Genomic DNA, 21,879 nt, shown 5'->3' with positions numbered 1-21,879 from the left:
TAAAAATTCCATTATTTAAAAAAATGTTGACAAAATTCTTTACAAAATTTAATTAATAAAATATTGCAATTTAATGCAATTTTTCTATATAATTCAATTATTTTCAATACAATTCTTCTTATGAATTCAATTATTTTCACAAATAATACAATTTTTTTATGGGAATTCAATTATTTAAAAAAATTTGAAAATAAAATTCTTTACAAGAAATCAATTATTTTCATAAATAATAAAATTTTTCTTGAGAATTCAATTATTTAAAAAAATTTGAATAAAATTCATTGCAAGAAATTAATTATTTTCATAAATAATAATATTTTTCTCGGGAATTCAATTATTTTCACAAATAAAATTCTTCACAAGAATTCAATTATTTAAAAAACTTTTTAATAAAATTCGTTGCAAGAATTCAATTATTTTCATAAATAACAAAACTTATCGCAGAATTTCAATTATTTTTTTTTTTACAATTTTAAATAAAATGATAGAAGATTGCATTTATTCTTAAATTTTTTTTTAAAATTCGCCGAAAGAATTCAATAATTTTTAAAATTTTTTGATAAAATTCTTTATAAAAATGCAATTTTAAGAAATATTCAATTATTAAAAAAATTATTTTTTTTGTATTTAAATAATTGAATTCTTGAATAATTTACTAATAAAAATTGATTAAAAAATGAATTTCACTTGAAATTTTAAATAAGAAATGAATTTTAAAAGTATTATAGCATTATAGCTTAATTCCTATTGAAAAATAATAGGTAATGATTAAATATTTATTTAAAAAAGAAGTTATTGATGTTTTTGAATAATTTTACAATCAAAGAAATTCGTAAATAAATGTAATGCAACATTTTTTTTGAAAATCTAATAATTTTTGGAGTAAATCAGAATATTCTTCGGGGTCAGAGAAAAAGTCAAAATTTTTTCTGCAACTCAGGGAAAAGTCAGGGAAAAACAAAATTAAATTTTTGTGGCAACTCTGTGGAAAGAGAAAGAAAGTCTTCTTTAAGGAAAGAGAAAAAAGAAGATTGAGGTGAAAAAAGATTTTTAAAAACTGAAAATTTCCTTTCTGGAAATATTTATTTTATACTTTTTTTATAATAAAAAAAACAGTTGACAGTAAGTTTTTTCAATAAATTGAAAGTATAGATATATTAAAAAATTGTAAAAAAATGATTCTAGACTACATGAATAATATTTCTACATTTTTGTTATTCTCTAGTCTTACTAATTTGTCGATTAATTAATTAATTAATTAATTAATTTTACATTAATTTTTGAAGATTAATTAATTTTTAATGTAAGATTAAATTTTTTACAAACTATATTTTTCTATTTAAATGAAAAAATATTTGAATTTGTTTCTTTTTGGTAGATATAATTCTTTGGCTCGTTTATTAAAAAAAAAACTATTATTAAACACTTGGATTGTCTAAATTTTTAATTACTTTCGCGATGTTTTTTGAAACGATTACAGTCGTCGTCCTCACGATGAGGCGATGGTGACGTGGGACAACTTTTCGAAGCTCCCTCAAGTTGAATATCAACCAAGAGACTCTGTCTACAGAGCATTGAAACAGTACTCATTTTACTCTCTTTCTCCTTGGCCTTCTTAAGTTTTGCGCGTCGAAATTTATTTGCAATTTGACTAAAACGATTGGGAGTGTTGCTGATTTTCTTCACCGATCTTGGCAGTGATTCACAGCCACGATTTGTCGCAAGTCTTTCGAAAGTATCCGGATCAACGTTTATCATTCCAGCGCTGGCCGATTTAATTAAATCGGGACGATCCTCGTAATCAACTGATTCGGTGCCTGAATCGAAGACAATTTCGTCGTGTCGACTGTCAGTGGACGGATCATGGGAATAGCACGATGGACCGCGGGAGAGAAAATCTTCTTTTGCCTTCTGAATCATTTGGGCACGAATTTTTAGTGGCGATGATGAATCATCACTTTCCTCTGCCTGTGAATCGTCGAGTAAATTTGTCGCTAGTGATTGCATCGAATGTTTTGTACTTGAACTTGATGGTAGGGAATTTCGATTGTTTTGAGATGCAGCTGACGATAGTGCTTCTAGTTTGTGTATTAAATCGGGAGAGATATTTTCTTGTGGTTTTTCAATTTTCGATGACAGGCGCAATGATTCATTGGGAAGGTTTATTCTTTTTGAATCCTTCTCTTCGTCAATTTTGATATTGTGAACTGTGGAGAAAAGGCGATTTCTGGTGAAATCGGCACTTGTACTTTTTAGAATTTCAGTTTTGTGGGATCTTTCGGCTAGTGGGGAATTGAGAGGAGATCCTGTGGGATTGTCGCGAATTAAACTGGTACTCGCGCTTTTTAGAACATCACGACGGGGCGGTCCAGCAATTGCTTTTCTCACTTCTTCCTGATACTTTTCCATTTGTGTGCGAACTCTTCTCTCGGTGACGGGTGATCGCCAAATTGGTGAACCACTTCCGCTACTTGCTGGACTTCCCGCGTCCTCCAACTTTTGATTATATCTATACAAATTAAAAAAATCTATCAATCTGCAAACTACAAACATTTTATTAAATTAATTAATTAGGTAGAATTAAATAAATTTACAAAAAGGTTAAAATATTTACTTCGATTTGTTTTTTAGTTGAACAAAATTAACACAGAGAAAAGACAGAGAATGTAATCTGGTATCACAAAACTTATTCACTAAATTTGTATTAGTAACAATTATTAACTATTTAGGACGAAAGTGATATGAATTTTCTAAAAATTAATGGTTTTAATTCTACAAAGAACAAGACATTAAAATAAATAAAATTCTGTTTTTCTTAGAAAATAAGTTTTAAAAATACGAATTATGCATTAATATTAATTAATTTTTATACAATAATTTATAAGTAATTATTTTTATATTTTAAAATATTAATTTATTATCAAATATTATTAATATAGATCAAATTTCAAAAAGTTGCAAATTGAAGTTTTAGAGAAATTGAATTTTAAAAACTTTTAAATAATTACTTTTTTTTCTTTGAACAAATAATTGAATTATTAAGGAACTTTCTCAAAAGCAATTAAAAATAATTAAATTAGAGAAGAATTTTACTTTAAAAATTCTAGAAAATAATTGAATTAAAATCTTGAAAATAATTTTTGAGAAATTACAGTGATTCTTATTGTAAAATTATTCAAAACATCAAGCTTTTTTAATTAAATATTTAATTATTATAATTTTTCCATAAGAATTAAGATTGGAAATAATTTATATAAATTATTAAATTTCAAAAGATTTGAAATTTGAAAATTTTAAAAATCTTAATTCTTATGGAAAAATGGTAATAATTAAATATTTAATTAGAAAAAACTTGATGTTTTGAATAATTTTACAATTAAAGATATTCGAAAATAAATGTACAATATTTTTTGAGTTTCTAAATATTTTTAGAGTGAATTAAAATATTTTTTAGGGTCAAGAAAAAAGTCAAAACTGTCTAGAAATCAGGAAAAAGTTAGGAAAAAACAAAAATAAATTTTTTTTTGAGACCCTATTGAATTACCTTTGAATCATCATTCGTATGCTTGGCGCAGTTTCCTTTGGAGACGATCGTCGATATTCCTTACGGGAAAGAATTGGAGATTGAGGCAAAGGCGGTCGCCTCTGCTCGGTGGAATCAATTATTCGTTTTCTCTCGCGCGAACACGGTGATTCAGAATTAGATCTTGTTCTATGTAAATTAGCCCAGGGCTGAATCGGAACCTGAGTTTCGGACGTGGAAGTACTTTGAATGCATTTAACAACCACTTTACTAGACACTACATTCAAATCATCATTATCATCCTTTTGCATTTCCTTTGGAGTCTCACATCCTTTCTCCTTACTATTTCTTCGAAATGGCGAGAAAATCATTCTCTTCGTCTTAATGAAAACACTTCGTGATTCTTGTTTTTCTCGTTTAGATGCTACATCTTCAGAATCTAATTTAATTGTTAATTTTGGATCGTTAGCGTCTTCTGGTAAATTTGATTCTTGCACAATTGGTTCGGTACTCGCGGTTGGGACGATAATTTTATTTAGAGTACTTTCGTTTATTATTATTCTTTCAACGTCCGGCGTTTCTTGATATGCTGAGACAGTGAGTGGAGCCGATTCTCGAGGTAAATCGATTTCGTCCAGTATTTTCGATCTCCATTGATATCCAACTTGAGTGTCTGTTAATCGACGTGTTTTTAACACTTTCTTTGGTCGAATATCACGATTTACAGTGATGACAACGTCGTCTTCTTCTAAACTACATTTTCTACGAGAGTTTTCAAAGGCCTTTGTTCCTGAAGCAAGATCATTGACTGTTATTGTGAGTGAATTTTCATTTTCCCTCTGGTCGGAAATATTCCTCTCACTTTTTATTATTCTTCTCGATTTTTTCTTCGTTTCTAGTTCTCTTAAGGATTCTTTATTTGAATCCGGTTCCGATAGGTTTGTTACCAGAATGGCATTTACATAATCTGGAAAATAAATTTTATATTAATAATCGTTGTATTCCGGTAATCTGTTCGCAGTTTGAAGTTATTTGCTGTTTGCTTATTTGAAAATAATTGAATTTTATGAAGAATTCATTATTTATGAATTTTACAATTCATAAAAATAATTAAATTTTTTCGAAAAATGTTTTATCCAAATTTTTAAAAATAATTGAATTTTTTGAAGGAATTTCATTAAAAATTTTAAAAAGAATTTCATCAAAATTGTTGAAAATAATTGAATTTATATTAAAATTCTTGAAAATCATCAATTTTAATTAATATTTTGAAAAATATATTTAAATGAATTTATTACTTGATAAAAATTATGTAATTAAATTAAAAGAAAATTATCAATCTTTCAAGTCAAATAAAAATAAAATTGTTAAAAATTTTTTAAATAATTGTATTATTTCGAGAAATTCTATTAAAATTGTATTGAAAATGATTGAATTCTTATGAAGAATTTTATTATTTATGAGAATAATGAAATTCTTTCGACAAATGTTATTAAAATTTTTGAATAATAATAAATAAGAATATTTAATATTATGTACTTAATAAGTGAATTCTTTAAATTTTAATTCTGTAATCATTCAAAAATTGATGTTTATTCTTCAAAACTAGCCAAACTATCCGCGCGCAAGCGCGCGGGAATGTTGTATGAGACTGCTTATTTTAAACAATTTAAAAAATTTTAAAGAAATAATTATTATAACCTAACAAAGAGATTTAACTAACTAAAATTCAAATAATTTCACTCAGTGGTCTCAATTTAAATAGAATTTACATTACTAGACTTAAACTATGGCTAGAACAATTAGAATTAGTATCTGGGTCATCTTTTGCATTGCTTATTTTATAAAGCCATTTTAAATTAAATACTTTTTAAAAAAATAATAATTATTACAAACTGAAAAAAGTTTTACTTGAAATAGCGAATTAACATCAGATTTTCTACATTAAAAAAAACGAATTCAAATAGAAATTAAACATTTTACAACTTAACCAAATTCACCCCAGAAATCACTGAATTCGATAATTTAGAAGAAAGTCAGACAAAAGCAGGGTTCCTACAGAATCTGGAAATCATGGAAATCATGGAAATCATGGAAATGGTATGGAATTTTTAAAAGGCTTCTGGAAATCAGGGAAATCATGGAAAAGGCCTGGAATTTTTAAAAGTTTCTAAATTTTTTCAGTTTTCCATTTTTTCTCTTGAATAAAAATTCAAATAATAATAAAGCTAAATAGCATAAAAGAGAAGAAAAAATGTTGAATTTTAAGAAATTCGATTTTTCGATAATTTTTAATAATTTTTGATTTTTTACCAAAGAGTCGAGACAATTTAATAAGTAAAGTATTTTCCAAAAGCACAAAAATAATGAAGCTAAATCCTATAAAAGAGAGAAAAAAATGTTGAATTTTAAGAAAATCGGATTTTTGAATTTTTTCGAATTTTTGATAATTTTAGATTTTTTACCAAAGAGTCGAGACTATTAAATAAGTAAAGCATTTTCCAAAAGCACAAAAATAATGAAGCTAAATCCCATAAAAGAGAGGAAAAAATGTTGAATTTTAAGAAAAACGGATTTTTGAATTTTTTCGAATTTTTGATAATTTTAGATTTTTTACCAAAGAGTCGAGACAATTTAATAAGTAAAGTATTTTCTAAAAGCACAAAAATAATGAAGCTAAATCCCATAAAAGAAAAGAAAAAATGTTGAATTTTAAGAAAATCGGATTTTTGAATTTTTTCGAATTTTTGATAATTTTAGATTTTTTACCAAAGAGTCGAGACTATTAAATAAGTAAAGCATTTTCCAAAAGCACAAAAATAATGAAGCTAAATCCCATAAAAGAAAAGAAAAAATGTTGAATTTTAAGAAAATCGGATTTTTGAATTTTTTCGAATTTTTGATAATTTTAGATTTTTTACCAAAGAGTCGAGACAATTTAATAAGTAAAGTATTTTCCAAAAGCACAAAAATAATGAAGCTAAATCCCATAAAAGAAAAGAAAAAATGTTGAATTTTAAGAAAATCGGATTTTTGAATTCTTTCGAATTTTTGATAATTTTAGATTTTTTACCAAAGAGTCGAGACAATTTAATAAGTAAAGTATTTTCCAAAAGCACAAAAATAATGAAGCTAAATCCCATAAAAGAAAAGAAAAAATGTTGAATTTTAAGAAAATCGGATTTTTGAATTTTTTCGAATTTTTGATAATTTTAGATTTTTTACCAAAGAGTCGAGACTATTAAATAAGTAAAGCATTTTCCAAAAGCACAAAAATAATGAAGCTAAATCCCATAAAAGAAAAGAAAAAATGTTGAATTTTAAGAAAATCGGATTTTTGAATTTTTTCGAATTTTTGATAATTTTAGATTTTTTACCAAAGAGTCGAGACAATTTAATAAGTAAAGTATTTTCCAAAAGCACAAAAATAATAAAGCTAAATCCCATAAAAAAGAGGAAAAAATGTTGAATTTTAAGAAAATCGGATTTTTGAATTCTTTCGAATTTTTGATAATTTTAGATTTTTTACCAAAGAGTCGAGACAATTTAATAAGTAAAGTATTTTCCAAAAGCACAAAAATAATGAAGCTAAATCCCATAAAAGAGAGTAAAAAATGTTGAATTTCAAGAAAACCGGATTTTTGAAATTTTTCGAATTTTTGATAATTTTAGATTTTTTACCAAAGAGTCGAGACAATTTAATAAGTAAAGTATTTTCCACATTAAAAAGTTTGACATTAAAAAATATATAAAAAATGCCAATACTTAACCCACAAAATTTATTTTTCAAAACAAACAAATGAATGCAGATAATTTGCTAACGGAAAGGAAACTTACGATTATTAGGAATGTATATTACATTTTTTCAATTTACAAAATAGTAAGAAATGGAAACCGCGTTTTGCGCGCTGGCGCGCGTATCATTTGCTAGTTTAAGATATTTTTAAAAAATTTTCTACTTTCGTTTAAATGAAATATTAAATTTTGTTTTTGAATTGTAGAAAAATAATAAAACTGATATATTTGTTAATAAATTGATATCTAAAAGTATTAGTATAATATTGATTAATTTATTAATAGAAAAGTAAACTGACCTCTGATGGGAGAAACTTCTAGATCTTGAGAAGATTCAAGACACGTATCAATAATTGTGTTAAACTCTGCTGTTTGTGACGTGTCTAGGAAATCTTTAAATCTTTCATTCCCATTAGATGCTTTTGATTTCGAATCATTCGCCTTAATTTTGATTATCTTTTTATTTCGATCACTACATTCGTCCGATTCGTCCTGTGAATATTTCAATTATTTTATTATAATTTATACAATTTTTTGTATTATAAATTGTGAAATGTAGAAATATACAAACCAATGCGTCTGTTTGCTTTTGCTCTGAAATTTCACAAATTGAGCTTCGTAATTTTTGCTTGTCTGTCACAAGAGATTTTTCATTATCTGGATGTCCTAGAATGAGAAGATTCTACTTTGGCTTTTATAAATTTATCATCATTTGTATTCTTACCTATGTTTCTATCCATTTGCGATTTTGTTCTCTTGTTCTTTTCATCCTTCTTGTTGTTAATGTCCCTGTAAAAAAAATTTCCTTTTCAAATTGTGTTCAATTTTATATTTAATAACTTTTTTAATTTTTAATTTTACTTTCAATTAATTTTATTTTTAATAATAATGATGATTCTATCACTCAATCGTCAGAGAATTAAAAATTGAAGTTAACGATCACTCCGAGTCTAGGACTCGGAGTGATCATTGACTTCAATTTTTAATTAATTTTATTTTTTTGTTTTAAATAATTTATATTTTATTTTAAATGAAAAAAACTGAAAAGAACTTAATGAGGAGTTTATCACGTTACCTGAGAATAGTTTTGCTCCTCTTAATTTCGTTGAATACAACAGATTGCGCCTCATCTTTTTTTCTAGAATCAATTAATTCTTCTGAAAATGCTACTGGATTTGTGAACGATTCTTGAATCACAGAAACAATCGAGGAATGAGAGGAAAGACTTTGTTTCTTGACGATAAGTCTCGCGGTAATTGGATGAAGTTCACCTGCCTCGAATAAAATAACAGGAGATGGCTCATGACTCGATGTTACTGTTCCTAAAGGAATTGCGATACTTGTCGTCTCACTGGCAGCCACACAATAAACTGGCGTCTGATGTGGTTGCAATTTTGCCATCGGACTCGCAGTTTCTTCAATAACATCTTCAATATCGACAATCATTGCTTCTGGCTCTGAATCATCCATTAAAATTTCCTCTGACACCTCTTCCTCCGCTAACGTTTGCTCCGAATTCACTCTCTTTGCTAGAATCAAAAGCAAAAATTTAAAAAAAAACTACGAATTTTTTTATTTTCGATTGTTGGTAAAAAACCATTTTAGTCCTTTTTTAAAAAGAAAACTCGAAAATTAGTATTAAAATATTAAACACTATTGAAAGTATTGAAAGTAGATAAGAATTGAAAATGAAGAAGAATTGAAAATTAAAATTGAGAATAATTGTGATTGCCTTGAGCGTCCAATTCCTGGACATCGTTTAACGATAAACTGGAGAGTTGACGAATCGGAGTTTCCTCACGTGTACTGACAACAATACTGCCAACTGATTTGGAACGTTTGAGAATAGGTCGCATTCCCTTTTCATCTAAAAATGAAAAATAAAATTCAAAATTGGGATAATTTTCCCCCATATGAATTTATTTTCTTTGAAAGAATAAATCTCACGTTGCGATTCTGTGGGCGTCGCATCTGCAGAGATTCTATAAGCGGGATTTAAAAATCTAAAAGTAGATAACTCCGGCGATATTCCTTGACTCTTTTCCCATTCGTACAACTTCCGTGTAAATTCCTGTGATATTCCTTCAAATCGAAAAAATCCCGTTGGCGTGTGTACGAGAACTTCCCTTTTTCGCGGTGACGAATCGCCAGCATTACGTTTCAGCACGGATAATCTTTGATTAGAAACATATTTTGTTCAAATTAAAAATCATGCGCTTTCAAAAAATTATAATTATAATAAAATAATAAAAACAGGATTGCCACAAGTTGGAACTTTGAATTGAATTAATTTAACTTAAATTAAATTACAATCACAATTAAATTAAAATTAAAATAAATAAATAAAATTAAAAAAGTTAAAGAAATTCTTCTAAAAAATTCAATTCTTTTCAAAAAAATTTAATAAAACTCTTCCCAGAATTAAATTATTTTTATAAATAATAAAATTCTTCTCAGGAATTCAATTATTTTCAATAGAATTTTAATAAAATTTCTTAAAAGAATTTAATTATTTTCAAACATCGAAAGAATTCAATTACATTTTTGATTATTTACATTCTAATATTCTATTATTTAAATAATTACATTCTTCAAAAAAATTAATTATTTGCAAACATTTTTACAAAATTCCTCGAAGCAATTCAATTGAAAATTCAATTTTCAAAAATTTAAATAAAATTCTTCATAAAAATTCAATTATTTTTACACATAATAACAAAATTCTTCGCAGGAATTCAATTATTTTCAATACAATTTAAGTCAAATTCAGCAAAAGAATTCAATTATTTTCAAAAATTTTCAAAATAATTCAATTATTTAATAAATAATAAAATTTTCTTCACAGAAATTCAATTATTTAAGTTTCAATTTCAATTATAAAGAAACTACATTATTTTCAAGGAATTCAAAGAATTACTTCAAAGCAATCCAATTATTTTAAATAATTGTAATAAATCGAGAAATAAATTATTTTCAAATTCTTCAGAAGAATTTTATTATTTTAATAAATAATGAAATTCTTTGTGTGAATTCAATTATTTTAAAAAATGTTGATAAACCTCTTCAAAGGAATTAAATTACATTCAATTATTATAATATAATTTTTTTATGTGCAAGAATTCAATGATTTTTAATAAATTAATTTTAAAATTCAAAACATTTAAAATGAAAAATAATTTAAAAAGTTTAGAAACAAATAAGTAAACTTAAACTAACTTCAAACTGTGAACAGATTATCAGAATACAACGATTATTAATTAATAATAGATAGAATCAGATTGAATTTCGAAATGTTTCACATTGAAGTTTAAAAAAATTGAATTTTAAATCATTTTAATTAAAAATTCTGAAAAAGTTAGTTTTTTACAGAAATTTTTGTTTAATTTTTTTTCAAATTGATTGAATTTTTAAATATTTAATTGAAAAATTTTACCTAGTCGAATTTTTGTAATTATAATTTATAAAAAGAATAATTGTAAACAAGTGGATTTAAGAATTACTTTAGGTTAATTTTTCTATTTGAATAATTAAATTCTCAATTAATTGAATAATTTCTATTAAAAATTGTTAAAAATAATTGATTTAGAGAAGAATTTTATTTAAAAAGTTTAGAAAATTATTTAATGGGAATCTTGAAAATAATTTTGGAGAAGTTACTGTAATAATTCTTGTAAATTACTGAATGTCAAAGATTATAAAAATTTGAAAATTTTAATTCCTATGGAAAAATATTGACTGTGATTAAAAATATATTTCTTAGAAAAACCTATTGATAACTTGAATAACTTTACAATTAATAATATTCGTAAATAAATGTAATAAAAAATTTTTTTTGTGTATCTAATCATTTTTAAAGTGAATCCAAAATATTCTTTACGGTCAGGGAAAAGTGTCAAAATTCTGTCTGGAAATCAGAAAAAAAATCAAATTTTTGTGGCAACCCAGATAATAAAAATGATAATAATAAAATTTAAGAAGATGAAGAATATAATCTAGAGAGTAAAAAATTCAAAAAAATTGAAATCGTCACCTAGCTTCTCTATCCAGAATTTTATTTCTTCGCTTTTGTAACTTGGGCTGTACTTTTTCAATTTTACCTAGAAGTTTCTCTAATGGCTGAAATTCTTTTTCATCCAGTGTTTTCCAAACTTTACTATTCCTAAATGATTTATTCGAATTTGAATCTCCTCTTTTCCCCGCTTCATGTTCATCATCATTCCTTGCCGCCTTTATCTTCTTCCATTCTTCCAATTTTTTCAGGAATTCCTCCGAAAGATGTGGTTTACTCGATGATTCACCATCGGTTTTTGATTCGGATTTTGCCGGAGCACGCCAAATTTGCCAATCGGTCAATCGTCGTTTAAAAATCTGTTGCTCAGGCGTTGTTGTACCAGTTGTACCTTTTTTTATACGTTTCCATTCGTCTAATTTTTTCTTAAATTCTGGCGTCAATTGTCCTTCACCAATTAACAATGCATTCGATGAATCTTTATCGCGTATCAATTTACATCGTGAATTATTATTATTGTTGTTATTGTTATTATTATTATTATTCTCCTGATGAAGATTCGATTGTGGTAGATTCGTAGGCGATGTTGATTTCAATTTTTCCCATTCGCTTAATTTCCGATAAAATTCTGCACTTAATTTGTCATGAAGTATTTGATAGTTTCTTTGAATTTCCGCTTGAACATTGGAACTTGCATCGGTTTCCAAATCTTCTGCACTTGCACTGTAACTTTCGCCAATGTCTGCTTCTGAAAAAAGAATAGTATTAAAATTTATTTATTTTTTTCAATTCACAGTTATATCTATGAGGAATGCGAAATATTCCTGAAATAGTTTCGTGAATGTTGAGCTTGAATAATTAACGTAATGTCTGTTTTTTAATTTAAAATTTTTTTGGGGGAAAGTTCTGACTAAAATACATAAGCGAGAAGCCTGGAAAACGTCGAGTTAATTTATGGATGTATTCTTAGAAGGAGAACTTCCCTGAATCTTCATTTGAGAAGCTTTTTTTATTTCTTCTTCAATAAATCATAAATTAAATTTTTCTAATCTGGGTTTTATATAAGATAAAAACTAAAAAAAGAAATTTTGATTGTTCAGGGAAATAATATTTTGTTACAGTAAGGAGAAAATAATTGTGTGTGTGTAAATGTAAAATGAATAATTTCGGAAAAATGTTTCTTTTTATCTGACACGTGTTTCTCCTCGAGATTCTTGAGGCGACTTTGAAAAAAAATATTTCTTCAATCGCCATAAAGATGAGTATTTTGCGTTATCTAAAAATATTTTTGCTTGTGTAATCGATATTACCGACGAAATAACTTCAATCACGTCTACTCTATAAACCTTGAATTCAAAGCTATTTTTATAAAAAGTGGAAAATCAACTGGCGCATTATAACGAATTTTGTTAAATGATTGTTTTTGCCAGTTTGGTGTCGATTTAGCCAAACGCAATATCCATAAAGGAAATCACATTTCACATTATTTTTGCTCCGATTTTCATGACATAAATATTTTTCACATTTTGCTGGAAATTCTCTGTAAAAGAAATAGAAATTATTTCTAATAATTCGAATTTAGTAGTATTTTATTAATTTATTAATTTCTTAAATATTTAATTTAATTAATTTGATAAATTTTATTCATACTTTCGTAATTTTGATTTTTTCTTTTTGAAATAATTTTTAATTCTTTACGCTCAATGCTGTTTCTAGAATTTTACATATATACAAAATTGAGCGATTCCGGAACTGCTATCAACTTTAACTTTTGCTTCCTCGAAATTCCTAAAGTCTCATAAATCTGAGATTGATTTAGAGATTCATAAATGACAAGGAGGTCTGGCACGGGAATAAGAAAACAGCTGCTGCAGTTCGACATTCAAAAAGCTAGGTGAAGTTCACTTAGATGTTCTGGCATCGAGAATGAACATTAAAAATTATTTTTTTTAAATCGAAGACTAGAAATTTTACCACCGGAAATAATGTCAATAAAAAGCAATGTCAAAAGTAGAAGAATAAGTAGAGATTAGAGAATTAAAAAAAAAGTTCATCAATTAAAAAAAAATCCACTCCTAAAAATAAATCGTGACAAAATTAAAAAATCTGAATAGAAATAGAGTGAAATGATAAATAAAAATAAATCAACTCCATGAAAATGAAACCGAAATGAAAATATTTTTCTCTTTCTCACAAATTGAATTTCCTTTTGGCACAGTTTCCGTGTTACATTTCAATTATCAAAACTTCGTCTGTCATTTATTACTAACCGAAAAAAAAATGAAGAGATCTGTCACAACTTTTGACGTTCAAAATTTTGTCAAAATAACTTGTTTAGTATGTTAGTTTCCAAATTTTCCGTACCCATAATTCATCATAGTTGTTTCGAAAATTTGAAATATTTACTAGTTCGATATGCCAGCAAGAAAACGTGCAACAAAGTGATAAAAGAAAATTTGAAATCAGAAGGAAAAATTGAAATTAATGAACGTAATCGATGCGATGAAAATCGAGCAGCACTTGCAAAATGTCCAAAGAAGGAGAAAACTTGCAAAACTGATAAACCAAAAGTAGTTTCTCCCTCTCTAAATAAAGCTTTTATTTTTGGTGTCAGAAAATTTTCATTTCTAAATTTAACAAAACGTTAAAGTATTGTTTCTACTGCGCGTCAAGTTTATTATTGTAAATTTTGAAGGATTTCAAATTCAACGTTTATGAAACTGAGTTATGAGTAATTTCATATATCAAATATATTTCATATATTTCGTTTGGAATTTCAAAACAGGATAATTATATTCCATTTTATATTATTTTAATAGCGCGCCGCAACTTTATTACCCACTTTTCGAATTATTAAAATATTTTTAAATTAAAAACTACTTAAACGATTCAAATTAAAATTTTTTAATTTCTCTTCAGTGTAACTCGAGAATATCTGACGTTTATCTCCAATCTCTAAGATCCGTGGAGGAAAATGCGAAGAAATTGTCAAATTTCGTGGAAAATTCGACGAATCTCATTATAAAATCCTACGAGAAGGAAGTGAATCACAAAAAAACGGAGCAAGCCGCAAAGAGAAAGAAATTTTTAAAAATTATCAACGACAAACTACAAGAATTAATCAAATTAGACGGTTTTTGCGGTATAAAAAAGCGAAATCAAGCGTGGATGATAAATTACAAAGTATTCGACGAACTGAAATATTGCAATTGCGAAAAGCCCAAGGATATCAAATTTCTACAAAACGAAAAAGAAAAATTAATCTCCGAAACAAAATTAACCACAAATAGTGCCATTGATTTAATTAAAATTTGTCGAAAATGCGAAACGCCAAATTCCTTAAAGGATTGTGTCGAGGAAAATACGAAAAAAGCAATCGAAATTCTTGAAGAGTCCAATGAAAAAGTTCTCGAAGAAATTGATGAGTTAAAAAATTATAAAATCAAAGCGGTGAAGAATTTTTCCGATTCCTTAGAAAGTGTCACAGAATCCTACACAACAAAAATAGAAGATTTTTCCAAAAATTTATCACGTTCGATCACCTTTATCAAAAAGCAGAAAAAAATGATAAGGATATTGCGAAAAAAATTGGAAAAAGAGAATAAAATGAAAAAATAAATAAAAAAGAAAGAAAAAAAGAAAGGAGAGAAAAAGACCAAAAAAATTGTAAAAAAAAAAAAAATTTGACTATTTTACTTACCGTCGAAGAATGAAGAAACTCTACTTGGACTTGGAGGAACGGAAACAGTGTTAGTGAGAAAAGCTCTTTTCACTTTGTGCCACTTTGAATCTTGTCTTTGCAGTCTTCGAAAATTTAAATATTTTTAATAAATTTTTTAAATTAATAAATTCGAAAATTTAAAAATTACAATTATTTTGTAATAAAAAGGCCTAAATTACATTTTTATTACAAAATAACTACAAAAAACCAAATATTAACTGTAATTAAAATTTGCATTTTCGAAAATTTATTATCATTATTGAAGAAATTATTTCATTTCAATATTTATGAATAATTTTAATTGCAAGTATTTTGTAACAGAAAGGCAAAAACTACATATAATTTTATCACATAATAATTACAAAAAAAAGGTTTTATCAACAAGCAAATATTATATTTAATTCCAATTTTAATTTTCAAAATTTCAATATAAATTTAAATAAATATGGGTTTTCGGAAATTTAAATTTAAAAATTACAATTATTTTGTTATAAAAAAAGGTCGAAATTAAAATCTTATTTCAAAATAAACACAAAAACAGTTTTAAAAAAAACCAAATATTAATTTTCATTTTCATTTTCGAAAATTTCGTATCATTATTAAAGAAATTATTTTATTACAATTTTTAAAAAGTAATTTTAATTAGAATTTTAATTTTTCAAAGTTTCCTATGAATTCTGAAGAAATTGTTTAATTTTTATTTTTAAAATCAATTTTAATTACAATTAGTGTGTAATAAAAAAGGACTAAATTACAACTTTGTTACAAAGTAATTACAATAAACGTTTTTAACAAGAAGCAAATATTAATTTCAATTTTCAAAAATTTAATCAAATTTAATGAATTAAAATAAATAAGTTCGAAAATTTAAATTGAATAATCATAAATGTTTTGTAATTTAAAGGCCGAAATTACAGTTTTTTTTAGAAAATAATTGCAGAAAACGGTTTTAAAAATAGCAAATATTAATTTTATCTACAATTTTAATTTTCGAAAATTGATTATAAATATTCAAGAAATTATTAACTTTAAACTTTTACAAACAATTTGAATTGCAATTAATTTGTAATAAAATTGCCTAAATTACACTTTTTTGAAAATAATTACAAAAAGGGTTTTAAAAAAAAGCAATAATATTAATTTTCAAATATTCAAATAAATTTAAATAAAGAAATTCGAAAATTTAAATTTAATAATTACAATATTTTGTAATAAAATGGCCTAAATTACAATATTTTTCACAAAATAATTACAAAAGACCATTTTAACAAAAAGCAAATATTAAAAATTGCATCTTCAAGTTTAATTTTCGAAAATTCACTTTAAATATTGGAAAATTTATTTAATTTAAATTTCAAACAATTAATTTTTAATTAGAAACGATTTCAATTGCGATTTTAAGTATAGCAATTTTAATTACCTTCAATAAGTGATTGGAAAATGCAATATTTTGAGGTATCAGAACATCGCCGTCTAGAGATCGACTTCGACGAGAGGAATCATCATTCGTAACGTCTTCTTTACTTCTCACAGGCAATTGACCAGAGCGTGGCCTTTTGTTGACACCTAAAAAGATCGAATTCACGAAATTAGTACTTTTTTTTATTAATTTCACTTATTTAAATTCTCTAATTTTACATATTTTCCATGAAGAATATTTTTTGAAAATTAAACACAAATTCACGAAATTAATTTTTTTTCGATTAATAACAATTATTTACATACCCTAAAATTTATATATTTCTTTTTGCAAATATTGAAAATTAATTAAAGAATATTTTAAAAACTTTGCATATACAAATTTATGAAATTAGTTTTTATTTATTAATTACAATTATTTAAATTCTCTAATTTTACATAAAATTTCTTATTGCAAATATTTTTTGAAAATTAAAAAGAAAAACTCTCTTTTTAACACAATTAGGACACGCAATTAAAGTTTCTTTTTAATTACTTCACGAATTAATAATAATAATAATTAATAATTATTAATAATTCTCTAATTTTAAATATATTTTTTGCAGATATTGAAAATTAAAAAGAAACGGAATTAGTTTTTTTTTATTAATTACAATTATTATTTCAATTTTTTAATTTTATTAGTTCTCTTTGCAATTATATTTTTTGAAAATGAAAAAGAGAGTTTGGGCACTAAATTCGTTTATTTTTATTAAATTACAATTATTGCAATTCTCTAATTTTATTTATTTTTCTTCGCAGATATTTTTTGAAAATTAAAAATATCACACAAATTCACGAAATGAGTTTTTCTCATTTTTTATAATTATTTAAATTCTTTAGTTTTATATATTTCTTTTTGCAAATATTTTTTGAAAAAAAGAGAGTTTGGACACAAAGTGGCTAGAATAAAAATTCAAAGTTGAAATATAAATAAATAAATATCACTAAAAAAAAAAGTTGCGGTTCATTAAGAAATTTTATCTAAATGAAAAAAGAGAATATAAATAAATAAATAAAAATAAATAAACACGAATAGAAAAGTTGAATTATTGTGCTAAATCTGGTGCTAAATCCAGCCAAAAATCTATTTTAACATAAAGCTATAAACGTTTCAGTTCGAACGAGAGAAGTGTATAGAGTCAATCACCCTCACCTTGGAAAACTTCGTCGGTCGAGGAAGATGAAGACAAAGTACTCGGACTGGGTGGTCCGGAATGATCACCAGTTCTTGGCGAGGACCCAGACCCAGTGGAAGTGTCATTGTTGTCCGGAACTTTAAGAAATCTCATGATCTCAGGATCAATTGTCTCAACAGTTCCGGCCTTCTCCCACTTGAATGCAGCCTTGACTTTGGTCCACTTCGATACCTTCGGTCCACCGACAATCGACATTCGTTTCTTATTTCCCAATCCACCTGGATTAATTTGCGACAAACGCATCGCCGGATTTTCAATTCCAATCGATCGACTCCTCTGTCTCATTATTGGTGGTGAACGAAAATTCTTCTTCGTCGCCGTTGTCGTTGTCGTCGTCAAATCCGGTCCACTGGAGAGTATCGCATTCAATAATGATGCGGCAAAACCAACATCTTCCTCGGGCAATACAACATCCTCACCATTAAGCAAAGCCCTCTCAACTTCACGATCAGCATTTCTCAACGCTTTTATTCTCTCCAATTCCCTCAGTCTTCGGAACATTTTCGAATTTCGATCGCGAAGATTAATCACTTGCTCCATGAGAAGGAAGAGCTTTTCCAAATGATCGAAAGCCTCCTCAGTGCCGTCGAAGTTTGCCGCGAAACTCGAGGCTGAACGAAATATGGAACCGGTATTACTTTCGGTCGACGGTCGACGATTTCGGAGATAATCGAGAAATTCCTTTTTCAAATTCTCATTTTCTTTGTGCTTCACAAAGGCCTCGTCGAAGACGTTCGTCTCCATTGGATCCGGCGGTGGTGTTGGCAACTTCTCCAAATCAATCATCTTCTCCCGACCACGTCTCTTCTTGTAGATCTTCGCCTTTCTTCTCTGCCTCTCACATTGAGAGAGATTTTTCCTCTTCTCCTGCTCCTCACATCTCTCAGGAATCTTTGATTTTGCATATTTGGAAATTTGAATTTTCGGACTTTGACATTGTGACACTGTCAATAGGGAATTCACCTTGTCAGCCATTTGATTCAATTGTAATCATTTCTTGAATTAATTAGTTTTTGATTTTGTCAGCTATTCCTGATTCATTATTATTATTCGGAAAGGAGTTTTGCACTTAGAACTTTTCTTGAATCATCACAATAATAAGGTAAATAAAATAAATAAAACACCACATGGCTGTTGTTCACTTCCGTTTCCCGAGCACAAACTCGAAAAACTAAGAGGTCACGAATCATGAGGAGAGATGTCGACGAGGGCAGTCCAACTAAACTGACATCGCTGGCGATGATCCAAGAGACGAGAAAAGAGCTTGGTAGCGCCCTCAACTTGGAAACACGTCTGAAAATGCAGGCAGTGTTGTAACGTGGGTCGTTAACGATTGCAAGGCTGGCATCAAGGTTAATCTATTGAAGAGGTGGCAACCTCCTAATCTCAAACCTGGGCTCAATGACACTTGATCACCTGACGTCAAGAGAATCTTCATCCAAAAAATTTTACCCTCTCGCCACTATTCTCTATTTTTGAATTTATCCGAAAGATTTTTCAATTCAAACATTGCAATTTTTCTTAAATACAAATTCAAGAATTATCAACAATTTTTATCAAATGGAGAATTGTCATTGACCTGCGACGAATGAATTCTTCCTCATCAGGACGAGAACAATTATTTCCGGTATTGTAGAAAAAGAAAATTCGATTGAAGAATAAATCGTTGACAGGGGGAAAGTATTGCACTTTGGTTGGTTATTTTGGGCGATGAGCGTCGACATATTTCCGCCGGGATGTCCAGACTCGAGGTGGGCACACTCTGGTTGACGGGTAACGTCGAGAATGGTGAAAGCCCGAAAGCTACCACCGCGTGTACAAGGAGAAAGCCGTCTGTGGATTTTGAAAGACTGTGCGATGGGTGAGCATGCGCCTCACTTGAAACAATTTCTTTCTTTCTTCTTCTTCTTCTTCCTCCTCCGCCTTCGCAGTTTCAATTTTCTCTTCTATTTCTTCTCATCATCATCACCATCATCATCTTCTTCTTCTTTTTCTTCCTTTTCTTTTTATTCTTCTTGTGCAATGGCCAAAATAGCCATACGGAAGATACCTCCCTCCGGAGTGCTCGAAAGTTTGCGATAGAAAATCGTATAGCCACCACATTCTTCAAAGGTGTTTATTTACACGAAATATTCTCTGATTTCTCATCTCGACGAGTATGATTAATTTCACCTTTCCAAATTCTTTCATTCAAAGAATATTTAATTTTTAAAAAAAAGTTATTTTTAACACTTCCGGGTTTAATTTTGTCTCGAATTTTTGCAAAGTTAGAGAAGAAATTTATCATTCAAAAGGGTTTACTTTCAAAGTTTTCTTTTGGAATAAAATAACCCTTAAAATCTTAATTTGGATCATTTTTCTCTCCCTTTTCTTGCAGGGTTGCCACAGGTCAGGAAAAAGTCAGAGAATTTTATCAAAAATACTGGAAACATTAAATTTCTAGAATTCATAAGAAAAAATTCTGAATTTTGTTGTATTTTAAAAGAAAATATTCAATTTTACTTTAAATTCTTTCTACATGCTTCGCACTCGATAATTAATTCCAAAAAAGAGTAGCAAAAAGTATATATTTAAAACTGATAAAAAGAAGTAAAAAATTAGCTATCAAAAAATTAAATTTGACGACTCAATTTTTTCATAATTTCAAAATTAAATTACATTCAAAAATAGAATAATTTTTTAAAATAAATATATTTAAATTAAAATAAATATTTAAATTCAATAAATTCTTGTTAAGTAGACACTTTTACGAGAATTCAATTGTTTTGATACAAAAATAAATAATTTATTAAACAATTGAATATTTCTTAAAATTGAATTCTTCTAAAAAACATTAACAAAATTTATTTAAATAATTTAGAATTAAATTAACTAAATAAGTGAATGCCTGTAAAAATTTCATTATTTATGCAAATAATAGACAAAAAGAAAAAAAAAATTAGTAAAAATACAAATTCAATTGTTTTGAAGAAAATTTAAGTTCGAACAAGGAATTTAATTAAAATTGTGCTTAAAATTATTGAATTCTGATAAATAGTTTATCAAAATTTTTTTTAAATAATTTTAGTTCTTTTGAAGAATTTTAATAAAATTTTAACGAAAATTCATTTTAAATTATATTAAAAAAATTTTATTAGAATTTTTAAAAATAATTGAATTCTTACGAAGAATTTCATTAAAATTTGTTGAAAATAATTAAATTCTTTCAAGAAATTTAATTAAAAATGTATTGAAAATAATAATTAAATTCTAATAAACGAATTGTATCAAATTTTTTAAAAATAATTTAATTATTGCAAAGAATTTAATAAAAATTTATTTTGTATTATTGAATTCTTTTGGGAAATTTTTAATTAAAATATTAGATATTGAAAATAATTGAATTTCAAAGAATTTTAAAAAATAATTAAAAAGTTAACGAATAACTTTACTTAAAAATTAAAAAAATATTTGAACTTCACAAAATTTGCGTTTACAATTTTTATAAATTATTATTATTATTAATTAATTTATTATTACTATTTACACAATTTATTATTTTTAAACTTTTCAACTTCAATTTTTGAATAATTCCAGATTCAAAATTTAAGAAATTTATTTATTGACTTATTAATTAATTATTATATATTATTTTCAAAAGTTTATATAAGCATCTTTGCACATATTCCATTATTTTCATAAATAGAAAAATTCATTGCAGAAATTTAATTATTTTAAATACAATTTTAATAAAATTCTATGTAAGAATTGAATTATGTATTTTCAATATACAATTTTAATTAAAATCGTCGAAAAAATTTGCAAGAATTCAGTTATAATAAAAATTTATCGAAAGAATTCCTTTTTTTAAAATTGTAAAAAATTCCTCGCAAAAGTACAATTATTTTCATAAATAATTAAATTTTTTAGATAAATTTAATTATTTTGAATATAATTTAAATAAAATTCTTCGCACAAAATCAATTATTTTCATAGATTATTAAATTCTTAAATTAATTCTTAAATTAATAAAATTCTTCGCAGGAAATCAATTATTTTCATAGATAATTAAATTCTTTAGATGAATTAGAATTTATCTGTTGTCAATACAATTATAATTCAATTCCTCAAAAGAATTTAATTTCTAGAAATTTATAGAAAATTCTTCAAAATAATTCAATTTTTTCAAAAATTT

The 21,879-nt window shown here is 26.2% G+C and overlaps 2 protein-coding genes across 2 annotated transcripts; one reads left to right on the top strand and one right to left on the bottom strand.

Annotated features, from left to right (window-relative positions):
- Positions 1–1,143: 1,143 nt before the first annotated feature.
- On the bottom strand, positions 1,144–20,117 carry LOC122509531. Its single transcript, XM_043623678.1, has 12 exons — positions 17,663–20,117; positions 16,469–16,614; positions 15,028–15,139; positions 11,349–12,075; positions 9,266–9,492; positions 9,051–9,185; positions 8,394–8,847; positions 8,043–8,107; positions 7,890–7,984; positions 7,618–7,810; positions 3,545–4,490; positions 1,144–2,509 (listed from the first exon to the last, which is right to left on the bottom strand). Exons 1-12 carry the CDS (start codon positions 18,678–18,680, stop codon positions 1,444–1,446), a joined length of 5,184 nt encoding a protein of 1,727 aa, XP_043479613.1. The 5' UTR covers positions 18,681–20,117; the 3' UTR covers positions 1,144–1,443.
- LOC122509348 lies at positions 13,033–14,977 on the top strand. The gene is made up of 2 exons (XM_043623337.1): positions 13,033–13,897; positions 14,247–14,977. The coding sequence occupies exons 1-2, from the start codon at positions 13,667–13,669 to the stop codon at positions 14,943–14,945; spliced, it is 930 nt and encodes a 309-aa protein (XP_043479272.1). The 5' UTR covers positions 13,033–13,666; the 3' UTR covers positions 14,946–14,977.
- Positions 20,118–21,879: the final 1,762 nt, after the last annotated feature.

This window comes from Leptopilina heterotoma, unplaced genomic scaffold (assembly GCF_015476425.1).
Source record: "Leptopilina heterotoma isolate Lh14 unplaced genomic scaffold, ASM1547642v1 Lhet_60, whole genome shotgun sequence".
NCBI lineage: Eukaryota > Metazoa > Arthropoda > Insecta > Hymenoptera > Figitidae > Leptopilina > Leptopilina heterotoma.
Note: the sequence above shows the minus strand (reverse complement) of the source record. Positions and strands in the feature narration are given on the sequence as shown.

Bases quoted from the DNA above. Each gene is read 5' to 3' on its own strand.
- LOC122509348 (XM_043623337.1), top strand. From the start codon at position 13,667: ATGTTAGTTTCCAAATTTTCCGTACCCATAATTCATCATAGTTGTTTC. The intron at 13,898-14,246 runs GTAGTTTCTCCC...ATTTCTCTTCAG, and splicing joins GCAAAACTGATAAACCAAAA to TGTAACTCGAGAATATCTGA.
- LOC122509531 (XM_043623678.1), bottom strand. From the start codon at position 18,680: ATGGCTGACAAGGTGAATTCCCTATTGACAGTGTCACAATGTCAAAGT. The intron at 9,186-9,265 runs GTGAGATTTATT...TTTCATTTTTAG, and splicing joins GACGCCCACAGAATCGCAAC to ATGAAAAGGGAATGCGACCT. The intron at 8,848-9,050 runs GCAATCACAATT...TTTTGATTCTAG, and splicing joins CCAGGAATTGGACGCTCAAG to CAAAGAGAGTGAATTCGGAG.